General features: G+C 51.6%; 1 protein-coding gene across 2 annotated transcripts in view; it reads left to right on the top strand.

Moving 5' to 3' along the window:
* The window catches only part of GLE1 (GLE1 RNA export mediator), a 570581-nt gene extending 556605 nt beyond the window's left edge, over window positions 1–13976 (top strand). For both annotated transcript variants that reach the window (XM_069609167.1, XM_069609166.1), the window contains 2 exons: window positions 12331–12394; window positions 13609–13976. In XM_069609167.1, the coding sequence (XP_069465268.1) occupies window positions 12331–12394; window positions 13609–13677 (133 nt within the window). In that variant the 3' untranslated portion in view covers window positions 13678–13976. The remainder of the gene's footprint in view (window positions 1–12330; window positions 12395–13608) is intronic.
* Window positions 13977–14207: the final 231 nt, after the last annotated feature.

Below are 14207 nucleotides of genomic sequence, written 5' to 3' on the forward strand. Positions count from 1 at the left end.
TGGCCCATTGGAGAAGACAAATATAAGTTGCAGCGGACACCAGCCTACTCTGTCAAACCAACCTGCGGCCAAAACGGGAGGCTTCAAAAGCCCCCCTGTCTAGGGAGCCCTATTAGCTACCATAGAATCATACAGCAGGAAAAGGGTTGCTGTGGTAGGGCCGACTACAGTAGAATTCCCTGTGACCACAGAAAGGTCAGAGATCATAAGAACTTGAGTTGGGGGAGCAAAAGAAGTAGGAGTGCCTAGAAAAGAACTGCAGACCCCCAAAGTGTTTTCAGTGGAACCCCCAGCAGCATAGGATGGCCATCTCTCCAGATCAATGTTCCAGGGCCTGATGAGCATAATTGTTTGTCCACTGGGATGATTCAGAAGGGGTTGTCACGTCTCCCCAAGGGGAGCCCTTCCCCATGAGGCAATGGTGGTGCTACCAAATAGTCCCTCTAGGGGTGGTTTAATGCGGGAAGACCTCATGGGGTGGGACTCTCCCCTCTGGGGACAAGGACGATCACCTGGGGTACAGCCCAGTGAATGTTGTCATTCCCCAACATTACCTATCCCTTCTCACTGTTCAGAACCACTTTATTGAATGTCAGCCCATGTACTATTGCCATACCGGAGATAATCCTAAAGCCAAGAGACCTGAAGGTAATTGACTGTTCTTGTACTAGTACGAGGTGACCCTGAGTAGGCAGAAGGAGGCAGTTGTTAAAAAAGGACTTTTACGATCTGCATGGTAGGCACTTGATACAATGTATAAAAAAGGACTATCGATTGTGACCAGCCCAGTCGTGTCAAACGCTGACATGTCGAACCCTGCAAGGTCTGGCAGTAGGTGTGGAGGTGAACTAGCGTGAGTGGTCCAAGAGCTGCCGAAGGACCGGTGGGAAGAGGACGCTGCAGAAGTGCCGTCGGATTCCTCCACGAGTTCTGCAGACCAAGCCGGAGAGCGGAGCCGCGGAACAGACATACTGTGCAGGTGACGGAGCAACGGCATGGAACAGCCGAGCTGGGGAGAAAGCCCACGGTCCCAGGAAGTCATGGTGACGTACCACAATCCCACACAAGATGACTGGAGGTACAGGAGACCCAAAGGGGACACTGGGATAGAATGGAAGTTGGTTCACAAAGCTCCCTCTCGCATCAGTAGTGGGGAGCCTGCTACTGAATATAACCAGAGAAGGGTCTGGGGCCCAAACGCAGATATTGAGGGCATTAGAGACCACTTCCTACTCACAGTGGGAAAAGGAGAACCAAGGACCACCAGAGAAGGGTCTGTGGCCCAACAGCGGATACTGTCCAAGAGGAAATTTTCCTTGTCACAATGGGAAAGAAAGGAGCGCTGACCACCGGAGGATGGCCTGGGAACCAAGAGCAAATACTGAGAAGAAAGTGAGAAAGTCTCTCCGGTGTGGCTGCACCACAGGGAGGCAAGGTTCTTCTTTCCCTTAAGGGGGAGCAGACGCATGCCAATAGACAATTAGGGTATTGGGCAGCAGGGGGTTTCTTTCATGGAAAAGTGGGGTATTCTGCACCTCATCCAATGAAGCCATGCCATCTCCCCAGTGGCTATCACCTCCCATGTGATCGGCCCTCAGATAGCCACCTCCAGCATCGGGATCAAATAGCGGCTGCCGTCCCCTGGTCACATGGGAGGTCACAGCTGGGAAAACAGTGATGAGTCCATCGGATTCATCAGAGCATACACAACAAAAGGGAATGGTGCACAACGGTGTGCAGGCATTTTTTCGAAAAAAATGTCGAAAGACAATGTCGAAAAATAAATGTAAAAAAAAGTTACATTCCCTTTTTTTAATTATATATTTATTTTGGGGTCCGGGAATTTAAAAAGTGGGTAAAATAAAAAAAGGGGGGGGTTGGGGAGGGGGAACCCCCATTTCGAATAAAGTCATTAAAAAAATTGACTTTTTTACTATGAACCACACACAACAAAAGGTAATGGTGCAGAGGGCATGCACAACAAAAGGGAATGGTGCAGAGGGCATGCACAACAAAAGGGAATGGTGCAGAGGGCATGCACAACAAAAGGGAATGGTGCAGAGGGCATGCACAACAAAAGGGAATGGTGCAGAAGGCATACACAACAAAAGGGAATTGGATCGAAGGCATGCACAACAAAAGGGAATGGTGCAGAAGGCATGCACAACAAAAGGGAATGGTGTAGAAGGCATGCACAACAAAAGGGAATGGTGCAGAAGGCATGCACAACAAAAGGGAATGGTGCAGAGGGCATACACAACAAAAGCAATTGGATCAAAGGCATGCACAGCAAAAGGGAACGGTGCAGAGGCCATGCACAAAAGGGAACGGTGCAAAGGGCATTCACAACAAGGACATGCTGCAGAGGCATTCACAACAAAATGTAATTGTGTCGGTCTTTCACGACAAAAGGTAACGGGGCAGAGGGCATACACAACAAAAGGTAATGATGCAGAGGGCATTCACAAGAAAGGGGAATGGTGCAGAGGGCACACACAAAAGGGAATGGTGCTGTGGGCATACACCAGAAAAGGGAATGGAGCAAAGGGCATACACCACAAAAGAGAATGGTGCTGAGGGCATACCCAAATGCTTGTGTTGCTGATGGCGTAAACAACTAACAATACTGTTGGCAGACACACAACTTGACAATGCTGGCATGCACAGTAGTGGACAATGCTGAGAAGAGCTGGGAGGTAGGTGGTGCGACATTGGGATAGAGCAGAGGCCTCCAGCCAGCCCTAATGAGTGTAGTCCATGCTGGAGGGACCCCATGGGATAGAGCGTCTGAGGAGGAAAACTATAGTTTTATCAAGAGTGCCAAAAAACGCCCTGCAGATATAACACATCTACATAGAGGGCTCAAGGCTTGTAGGTGCCCCAACGCACGCACGCAGGCATGCACACTAGGAATGTATTGGCAACAAAACTTGAAAGAATGAACACAGGTAATTGGTGCATGAATGAAAAAGGGGTGCTGCTCAGCTGGAGTTCTGCTAGACCGCTCTGCTGCTGTTGATGTCATCACCCACAATGCAAAGGCTGAAGAGGTCCTCGCTAGTGCAGCTGGCAGACCAATGCGATATGTGCATTTCTTTCTGTCTAATAGAAGGGTAGCGAGGGGCAATTTGGTGTATGGGTTCTGCTGCTTATACCTGGTCTTTGTGATACTTCTAAGAAACCTAGTCACCTTGCAGCAACTTGATAGTCATACTTGGACTGTGCAAATGCCATCCTCCCCATACTGGCAAGTATGCCATTGATTAGTGTGACCTATCCACGCACTGGCCTCTTATGACCATACTGCACCACTTACATAAGTGTGGATTCAAGAGCCAGTGCACAGGATGATGTGGCAATCTGCTCTGAGCTGCCTGGCTAAGAGATGTTGTTTTTTTTTATTGGATTTTGGTTCATTTCTTGGGCGCACCAGGCAGATGACTGCATTCGGGCGCAGATGTTAACTAGAGGGTTGAACATATCGCTGTGGCAAGTCTGAAGTAACGACGACCCTAAGAAAGTAGGATCATTTAAATAGGAAGGTTTTCAGTTCCTTTCTAAATCTTTCCAGAGTGGTGCATGAGTGGATGCTAAGGGGCAGCTGGTTCCAGAGCTTAGGCCCAAATACAGAGAACCTTCTGTCACCTTTTGAGATGCATTTTGTCCTTGGAACACATACCAATAGTTTATCTTCTGAGCAAAGTGCTCTGGTTGGGTAGTAGTGTCGAATTCTGGTGTTCAAATATCGGGGTGCCAGTTTGTGATGGCACTTGTACACCAGGCATGCCACCTTAAATTTAATACGATCTTCCACCATCAGCCAGTGCAACGTTTTCCTGGCTGCGGACACATGATTTCTTTTGCCCAGGTGAGCTATTAGCCCAACGGCCGCATTCTGGGCCCTCTGCAGTCTTAGCATTTGTTTCCTCGGGATCCCTGTCAGAAGACTGTTACAGTAGTCAAGGTCAGAGGTAACCAAAGCTCCCACCACTACTGGGAGATCCTGAGATGTTAAAAAAGGGAGCACATTTCTGAGCAGTCACAGGGAATAATATACTGATTTTACTTTTGCCCCTGTCTGGGCTTCACTGGCCAGATTTTCTTGCCAGGTGCACCCGAGATTTTTCACTTTCCTTGAGAATGGAATGCTCACTCCCAGCATTTGCGAGTTGTAGTTTGTATCTTCCTCTCTATTTTTCTTCTCTGATCTAAACAGAATTATTTCTGTTTTGCCTGCATTAAGTTGTAATTGATTGCAGGCCATCCACTTTTTTACATCTTGCATGCACCGGTCTATCATCTCAAATGCCTCCGACAGATTGTCTCCACATAAATCTGTGTCTGCATATGAGTGAAATCATAAGCCGTGTCTCCTCTAGATATCAAATAGTGGTCGAATGTATAAATTAAAGATCAGAGGAGAGAGTGCTGACCCCTGAGGGACTCTGCACCTCAGTTGTATTAATTCTGAGAGAAATGCTCCCAGAGTTACACGCTGTGTTCTATCCTGTAAAAAGGAGTCGAACCAGCCTACCACCACTTTGTCTGCTCTTCCGATATTTTTAATCCATTGAAGGACAGTCTTGTGGTTGATTGTATCAAATGCTGCAGATACGTCGAGCATCAACAATATTGACTTGCTTCCCCTATCTGCTGCTTCCAGTAGATCATACTGGACTGCTAACAGAGCCGACTTTGTCCCATGATTAGGGCGAAATCCTGATTGGTGTTCATCCAGTATGTCTTTACTGTCCACAAACTGTTGGAATTGATTACAGACTATTTTCTCCAGGATTTTAGTGGGCAAACATAAGTTGGCTACCGGGCGATAGTTTTTAAGTATCTTAGGATCTAAATTTGTTTTTTTCAGTAAGGGTTTTACCAGTGCACTCTTGAGTGCACAAGGAACATAGCCTTCTGTAAGTGATTTATTCACAAAAGTTGTTATAAATGGGGTAAGATAGCAGCCTTGCAAGCCCCGCCCGCGCTCAATATTCGTGTGGGGCCGCCCGCTCCTCGGGCGGCGCGACCCTTCCAGTGGCAGACTTGACCCAAACTCATCCTGTGATCGTGGAGTCGGCCCGCTGACGACTCCTCTGGCCTTAGACCTGAGGGACCCCACTGGGGCTGCTCCCGCCTCCCTCCACCGGAGCCTACCGCCTTGCTTGGGCCCTGGCCCCGCTGGGTCCACCTTGCAGGAGCGCTGCATACCTCCCATTGGAGTCGGGGCCACACCTCAACTGCTATTGGGCTCCCCGCTGGTGGGGGGGCTCCCACACAGCGTCGGCTGCCTCCGGCCCTATGCCACCAGTGCCGGGGCTATCCGGATGAGAGCTGGCTATCCCATCCCTCTAGCGGCCACTCTCCTGACCGCTGCTCTCCTTGTGCTGACCGGCATCACCCTCGAGACGATAAGGAGATACATTTCATCCCTGGACACCCGCTGCTCATCGCCCACTGTGACCAGGAACCCACCCTGCTCCTGGGCAGGGTCTCTGTCGTCCGGGGAAAGGGAGTGCTGATAGACATCCGGGCCTGCGACTGCCCGGGAGATCCAGGTTCCACAAGATAAGGGGCAAGCCCAGCATGTAGCCGCCCTTCCCCACAATAATCGGCCTCCTTCTCCTGGCGCTGGGCCCCCCTGCTCTCGGCGGCGGCCCCCCAATCTTCAAGCCTTCACCTGGGTACCCCACTGCCAAGTGCATTCTGATTTTCTGTGGCCCGGAGGAGCCGCTCCCCCCCCCCCGCTCTGCTGACTAAGCTACGCCGCTGGCTTCCTGGGGCGCCCCTGCCCACCTCCCATTTCTTCAGCTGAAGGGAGCTTGCCTATGACCCCTGCAGCCTGGCCTCAACTGCAGAGGGTGACCCGTGGACCTGCAACCACTCTGCCTGACGGATCTGTGCCACCAAGGTATTCTATCGCTCTTGGGAGGGTTAAACCATTTGCTGTCCGCGCAGCCTATTCCACCCCCCTGGCCCTTGCCACCCCCGCAACCTGCAGTCGGCGCCCGGAATCCCTGTGCGCAGTTGCCAGGCCGAGCCCCCTGAAGCGGTCTTTCACCTTAGAGCCATGTCTAAAGCTTTAAAAATCACAAAATCTGGTGACATCTCCACCATGTTGCTGGCCCCAGAGAGGGTGGGAAGAAGACTGACCCCCCCCCAAACTAACCCCCAGAAATCCACCGAAGATAAAGGGTCGCTCGCAACCAAAGAGGTTCTCCAGGCTTTCATGACCGACATCAAGTCGGAATTCAGGTCCTGCATGGCTGAACTTACAACCAAACTGGAGCAAACGGAACGACGAGTCAACAACATTGAACGTAGGATGGTGGAGTCCGAGGATCTGGCTACGGACCACTCTAACGCATTAACGGAGGTCCAGCGCTCCATCCAGGCACTAATGGACAGAACCGAAATCCTCGAGTTCAAGCAGGAGGATTTGGAGATCCGCTCCCGGCGCAACAACCTCCATATTCGCGGGGTGCCCTCCGCGATCTCTGATAAGGAGCTACCCGGATACATAAGCCTCTTCTTTAAATCCCTGCTGCCAGACCTGGATGAGACGCAGCTCCTGCTTGACCGAACTCACCGGTTGCGCCCCCGCCAGGGATCAGATACAGATCCCCCTCCGGATGTTATCACAAGAGTTCACTTTTATACCACCAAGGAAGCCATCTCAGCGATATGCTGCTCAAAAGATGAGCTCTCTTTCCAGGGATCCCCATTACAGATCTTCCAGGATCTCTCACCCGTAACCCTTCAGAAGCGCAGGTTGCTGCGCCCACTCTCGCTCTTCCTGCGAGACCAACAGATCCGCTACCGCTGGTTGTTCCCCACGGCACTACAGTTCTCGTACAAGGGCACCTCCCGCACCATCAGTCACCTTGACGACGCAGCATCAATCCTCCTCCCGGACTCCCCCGGGACTACAGAACCGCACTCCTCAGGCCAGACAAGCCTTGGACAAGATGCCACCTCGCCTAAGCGGGCCCCGTCGTCAAGGTTGCAGAGAAACCGTAAACCTAGATAACAGGGGCTGGTAGATCCGAGATACACATAGCGCAGGAACCACCAGAATACCCTCAAGCTCGCCGCGGACCCAATGCAGTCCATACCCTCCTCCAGGGTGGATATCACCTTTTTTACCCCTGTAGAGAATCTCAACTATGTTGGAGATGTCACTTGGTGACAACTGGGGTGGCCTGGGGAGCTACCGACAGACCAAAATCGGTCCTCCCGGTCACAGTTTGGCCCTCCCGTTGGAGGCCACCGCTGGAAGTTCATATCTCCCGTTGGAGACCATTTCTAAAAAACCTTCAGCCACAGGAGACCCCAATGCAGCGAATCTCACAGCTACGGCTGACATGATCCGTTCCCAATCTCCCCCAGCCCCCCACCCCCCACAGAAAACAGACTTTGAGCACCAGCCCCGGCACTTAACACTAAAGCTCACCACCTTAAACGTCAGAGGCTTGAATTCTCCCCCCTCCCCCCCCTCCCCCCTGACTTCTCTCGCTTACGAAGCAGACTCTATCACCTTCAATTCTTGGCCTCCAACGGAACCAAGAAGGGAGGCACCGCTATCCTTTTTGCTAAGGACTTAAAACCCCAGATCCTGGACTCGCTGAGTTGCCCCGAGGGCCGCTTTGTAGCGGTCAAATGCTCTGTCTTTGGCCAACTTTACATACTCGTCTCGGCCTACACCCCGAATGAGCACCAGGTGGGTTTCTATCAAGACCTGGAGGATTCCCTCCTTCCTTTCATTGAAGGGCAAGTAGTTATCGGCGGTGACTTCAACAGGGTCCCGGACCCCCTCAGGGCTAGATCTCCCCCGGCCCCCCCTTAACCCAACCCCCCCCCCCCCCCCAACAGCCAGGGACCTGAAGTTGGCAACAGCTCTGCTCCGCTTATTCTGCACCCTGAACATCGTTGACTCCAGGAGAGTGCTATCACCAGAGGAGAAAGACTTTATCTTCTATTCGTACGTCCACCGTACCTTCTCCAAAATCGAACTATTGCTGGTTTCCCCTCAGATCCTGACCTTTACGGACGATGTCACGATTGGCTCCCGGATCCTCTCGGACCACGCTCCAGTCCAACCCCCCCACCGCCAATGGGCCCTGTACAACCCTATCTTGGGGAACATGACAACGAGAGACACAATCGCCAGAACAATTAAAAACTTTGCGGAAAACCCATCGAGGACACCTCCCCGGCTAATACCTGGGACGCCATGAAGGCGGTGCTTAGAGGGGAGCTGATCGCCCAAGGCGCCACGTACCACAAACAGAGAAGAGGGCTACACGTGCTACTCTGGAAGCTGAGGTCCACGAGGCCGAAGCCACCCATAAACGTAAGGGCTGGTCCCCGAAATCCTATAGGGTCCTACAAATGGCAAGGAAAAGGCTTGAGGCGCACTACGCCGACGCTACAGCAAACCTGCTGACCAGCACCAAACAATGGTATTACGCCCATAACAATAAGGCTAATAAACTGCTGGTCAGCAAGCTGGCTAAGGAGAAGAGCAAGAACTTCATCCTGGGCCTACGCGACGCACAAGAGAAGATCCACCACACGGAGGGCGAAAAACTACGCCTGGTGGTCGCCCACCAGTCAGAAATAATGACGGCTGTCCCGCGGGACCCAGCTGTGCAGCACTCCTACATCCAGTAGGCATCGCTTCCGCTTCTCAAAGCAGAGACGAGAGAGGAACGAGAGACACCTATCCATAATGAGGAAGTGGAGGAGGCCATTAAGAGCCTAAAGCCGAGGGCCCCAGGCCCAGATGGGTTCTCCACACGCTTCTACAAGCTCTTCCGCCCTCAATTGGTGGCTCCTCTGACCCGCCTTTTCAACTTGTTTGCTGCCTCGGGCACAGTCACCCCATAAATGCAGGAGTCCATCACGGTTTTGATTCTCAAGCCTGGAAAGGACCCCCAGGAGAATAGCTCGTACAGACCCATCTCCTTGTTGAATTTGGACGCCAAGATCTACTCCAAGGTCCTGGCCAACCGCCTTGCCCCTGTTCTCCTGAGCATTATAGACCCAGACCATACAGGGTTTATTTTCCACAGATCAACGAAGGACAACATTTGCAGGGCGCTAGACTTAATTGAAGTCGCCAGCCAGGACTCCCAGCAACTACTCTTGATCGCGCTAGACGCCACTAAAGCCTTCGATAAGGTGGACTGGCCCTATCTGTCCCTCGCCCTAGCGGCCTTTGGCTTTGGACCGACCTTCATGAGGATGACTCGGGCGAACTAACAGGCCCTGAGGACCCGACTAAGAGTCAATGGCCGCCTGTCGGACCCGATCCCTCTCGCATGCGGAACACGAACCGTTAGCCCAGCGAGTTCTCCGGGATCCCCTGATCTCTGGCCCGAGGATCGGCGCGACCCACCACAAAATTGCTCTCTATGCGGACGATGTGCTGCGGACCATCACAAATATCAAAGACTCCATGAGGGCGACCCTGGCTGAAATCCAGGCCTTCGGGAGGGTCTCCGGTTTCACTATTAATTTCCACAAATCGATTGCCATCAGAGTGGGCCTGCTTCCAGGCGTGAGGGAAGCCCTAGAGAACCACAGCCCATTTCAATGGAGCAACCAAACGATCCCATACCTGGGGGTTCAGATACCCGCCGACCCAACAAAGGTCTACCAGGCCAACTTCCCCCCACTCTTCGCGGAATTGGAAAAGGACCTGGCCCGCTGGCAGACACAAGAGATCTCGCTGCTGGGGCGCATAACGACAAGCAAAATGAATCTCCTTCCTCGCTTTCTCATCGTGTGCGCTGCCCTCCCAACCGCAATTCCCCTCCTCCCTTAGCAACGACTTCAAAGGAAAATCAGTGGCTTTTTCTTGAAGGGCAAGAAACCACGGATCCCTCGGAAAACGTTGATGGCCAGCACGAGATTGGGCGGGTTCGGGGTGCCAGACCTTTGAAAATACTACATTGCAGCGCAGCTGGCCCACTTTCAAGCATGGGACCTCGCCACCGTCCGCCCGAAATGGGTAGAGATCGAACAATCCCGCCTCCCTCTCCCCCTCCGCTTCCTCCCGTTCATCCCTACCGCGTTACGCCGCAGCTGGCCAGATGTGCTGACCGCCACGAGGCAGTCGATAAAGGCATGGGAGTGGGCCCGCAGATGTGGAGGCATCCCAGGAGGCTTCAGCGCATCCTCCCCAATTTTCCTCAACCCCGCCTTCGCCCCGGGAGCTCGCCCACGGAACTTTAGGAACTGGGTGGCAGGAGGCCTCGAAACTCTGGGGCAACTCTTTGAAGGGGGCGCCCCCCCTCACCTTCGAAAGCTGTAAATCAATCTTCCAGCTAACGGAGGCAGACATATTTACCTGTGCTCAACTGAGGCACTGGTGCTCCCACCCCCAAACTCGGGCAGCCGCAACAAGGCCCCTTGCCCCGCTGGAGCTCACGGTGAAGGACCTGCCAGCCCGGGGAAAGATCTCGGCCTTCTACAAACTATTGCAAGAAGACCCCCCTCCACTCCAGGCCCTCTTACATGGGCCAATGGGAGTCGTACTTGGATCATGCGATCGAGGACCACACATGGGTGGACGTCTGGACTAGAACACGCACAGCATCTCGGTGTGTCACCAACCGGGAATGCGCCCACAAACTATTGTTGCGCTGGTACAACCCCCCTACGCCTCCACTTTCAGAGGGTCTTGGACCCCACTGCTGGCGCCTCTGTGGCTACCCAGGCTCCTACTTCCACATGTGGTAGACTTGCCCCAGGGTGAGGGAATTTTGGACCTAGTGTCTGGCCACCATTCGGGACATCACCCAGGTCGAAATCCCCTTGACGCCCGAGCAGGTCCTCTTGGGGATCCCACTCCCAGGCTCATACCCGAGAACGGGGAGGAGGGCGGCGCTGATATCCCAACTCCTGTTGGCCACCAAAATCACAGTGGCTCGCACCTGGAAGTCCTCGGAAGGACCACTGATGACCCTATGGTGGCTTAAACTATGGGACATTTTGATAGCAGAAAAGGTCACGGCAGCCAAAGCGGGACTGCTCCACCGATTTACCGACATTTGGCCCCCGGTCCTGGGCTATAACCAGAACTACCCGGCCCTGACCTTCAAACCACGCTTGATCGCGAGAGCCCTCCATACGATGGGTGTGGACTTGCCGCCTACCTAGGCCGAATGAGGCACGAGTCACTGCCTCTCAGTGAATTTGGGGGCAGGGAGGATGGGACACTTTTGTCTATGGTATGTGAGATGTAATCACTGTTAATGCTCTGTTCTCCTGTGTGTTGATTTATAAATAAAAACATTTAAAAAAAAATAAATGGGTAAGATTGGAAGCCAGACTGATAGCAGTACAGGCTGGCATAGGAAATGCTAGATCTTTGGTCGGTTTTAATTGGAGTATTAGAGCCTGAATGGTTTCCTGTTCAATAGGCTGGAAACTGAAGATCTCCCCAGTTTCCAGTTTTACTGTCTCTAATTTCTTTTCTCCTGCATCACCCCATTCTTCTGCTTCCAGTACTTCATTAATGTTCTTCTGAATATCCGCGATTTTTTGTTCAAAAAAGTTGTTAAAATTATTGGCCTGTTCCTGGGAATTCACTGTCGGTATTGACATACATTTAGGATTCCTAAACCTAGATACGTCAAATAAAGCCTTTGACTGATTGTCTGCTGCCTTAATTTCTTCATGGAGAAAGTATTTTTTTGCTGTGAAGATGGCATTATTATATTGCCTTAGGCGAATCCTCGCCGTCTCTGCATCTACCTCTATTTTAGAGGCCCTCCAGATTTGATTATCCTGGCGTACTTGTTTACGCATTAGGCTCAATGCTGGATTGAACCAGGTTTTGGAGTTTTTGACCGACTTAAGTTTAAGTGGTGCATATTTGTCACAAATGTCCTTTATCAGGTCTGCCCCTTTACTGAAAAATTCCTCACAGGTCAGATTGGTATCCATGCCTGCCAGTCTATTTTCAACTTCCTCCCCGGGGATTTTTTCTAGATCAGCCGCCTTCCGGCTCCACACAGGTGTGCTCTCCCGTCCTTTCCCCCTCTGGTGTCCTATTTCCCTAAGTACTGCCCGTTGTAGACAGTGGTCTGACCACCAGTTTATACTGGTCCACATGTTCAATACAATGTCAAGAGTTCAGTTGTGTTTTGAAGTAGCAGTGTGTCACATAAAGCAGATTACACATCCTAAATGGCACACCTTGTTTGAATCTCGATCTGATTTTGGTCTGATCTACTATAAATCAAATACAGGCAATGCTTTGCCCTGCTCTGCCATGGCCCCTATGATGGCTGTCTTTCATGCTGCTTATTTTCTCTGCAGGATTGAAATGATAACCAGTTCTGGACAGATGGGTTCTCTCAGTCGCCTCAAGCAGTTCCTGGAGGTAAGAAAGTTGCAGTGGTTTTAAATGAGTTTCTCAGGAATTACTCTTGGTTCTTCCTAGTTTTTTCTCGTTTTTCCACTCCATCCCTGTCCCCCAGAAATCCACCTCCAATGGTTCCCTCCTCCAATGCGGTCTCTCACCTTTTTCTTTTTGCAGCCCCTCACCTTCACATTGTTCTCTCTGCTGTCTCTTCTCTCCTCTCAGTGCAGTCTGACCTTTTTCTTCTTGCAGCCCCTTGTGCCTCACCTTCACATTGGGTTCTCTGTTAAGCCGTCTCTTCTCTCCTCTCCAATGCGGTCTCTCACCTTTTTCTTTTTGCAGCCCCTCGCATCACACCTTCAAATTGTGTTCTCTCCGTTATGCCATCTCTTCTTGTCTCTCCAGTGTGCAGCCTCCTTTTCCCCCAGTTTCTCTTTGCTGCCAATCACTCCCTGTCTCCTTTCTTTCCCTACTGCCCTACCTACATTCTTTCCTGGCATGCACCCCTTTCCGTGTCTCCCTGCTACCCTCTTGCTCTCTTCACCCCTCCCGCACCTCCACCCTACCTACATTCTTTCCTATTGGGAAGGAATGGAGGTTGTGTGGGGGAGAGCAGAGGAGAGTGTTTAAGGGAAGCAGGGAGAGACAGAAATAAAGGTGCTTCCCTTCTATCCTCTTGTCTTCACCATCCCCTGCCTCATCCCTCTTCCATTCCTTCCTGGTGCACACACCTTTCTTTCGCTCTCTCCCTGCTTCCCTTCTACCCTCTTGCTCTCTGCCCTGCCCCATAACTCCTCCCTGCCCTACCTCCAATCCTCCATTGAACCCACGCTGTTCTTTGTCTCCCTGCTTCCCTTCTACCTTCTTGTTCTCTTCAGCCTCCCCTCCTGCCGGCCCTACCTCCATTCCTTCCTGGCATGCACATTTTGTTTTTCACTCCTCGCTTCCCTTCATGGACTGGCGTGCCTTCCTTCTGCTGCGCCTCCTCCACTGTGGCTTGGTTGTGGGCCCTCTCCTACTCGCCATACCTATCTATTTCAGCAATGCTTGCAGCGGGAGGACATCCCTCCGGTCATCCTTCCATTCCTTCCTGGCATGTACATCTTTTTTTCACTCCCTGCATTCCTTCTCCCCCGTCATCCATCCATCCCTCCATCCCTTTGTTCCTTCATGGACTGGTGCACCTCCTCCACTGTGGCTTGGTTGTGGACCCTGATCATACCCATCTCTTTCAGCAATGCTTACAGCGGAAGGACATACCTCCACCCAAAGGCTTCCTGCAGTCGTCCTTCTGGAGATCCTGAGATGACTCACATGACATGGAAGAGCTGCCAATTTTAGATCATCTTGCAGACAGATGGGCTGGGTTCTGCGACACCTGGTTGTCTGGCTTATGCCACACCCTGCAGCGATGGCCCTATGGATTTATGAGCCTCTCCAAACCCTCAGGGGTTTCTGTCTTTCTTTGATGGTGACATTTACTTTTGTATAATATGTACATAGACTTTGATACAAATGTATATTTGCTTTTATCCAGAATGATGAAATCCTGAAATATTTTCCCAACTTTGCTTTTATAATAAAGTGTTTTTATCAAACTTCAGCTGCTTGGCTCTTCTTTAGTTTCGAAGTATCGGTTGGTTGCCTCTCGTGCTGTGATAGGCCTTTGCTGATTTATGCTGCTTGACTATTTTTTGGTTTTAGATTAGACGTGGCTGGTTGGCTGTCGTGTCGCAGTGAGGCTCTGCTGCTTGCACTGCTTGACTACTTTTTATTTTGGGTTGTTTGGTGCTTTAGCACCACCTATAAGCCAAAAGGAATGCGTGAGTACACA

Source organism: Ambystoma mexicanum, chromosome 8 (genome assembly GCF_040938575.1).
Source record: "Ambystoma mexicanum isolate Mex_15411 chromosome 8, UKY_AmexF1_1, whole genome shotgun sequence".
Taxonomy (NCBI): Eukaryota; Metazoa; Chordata; class Amphibia; order Caudata; family Ambystomatidae; genus Ambystoma; species Ambystoma mexicanum.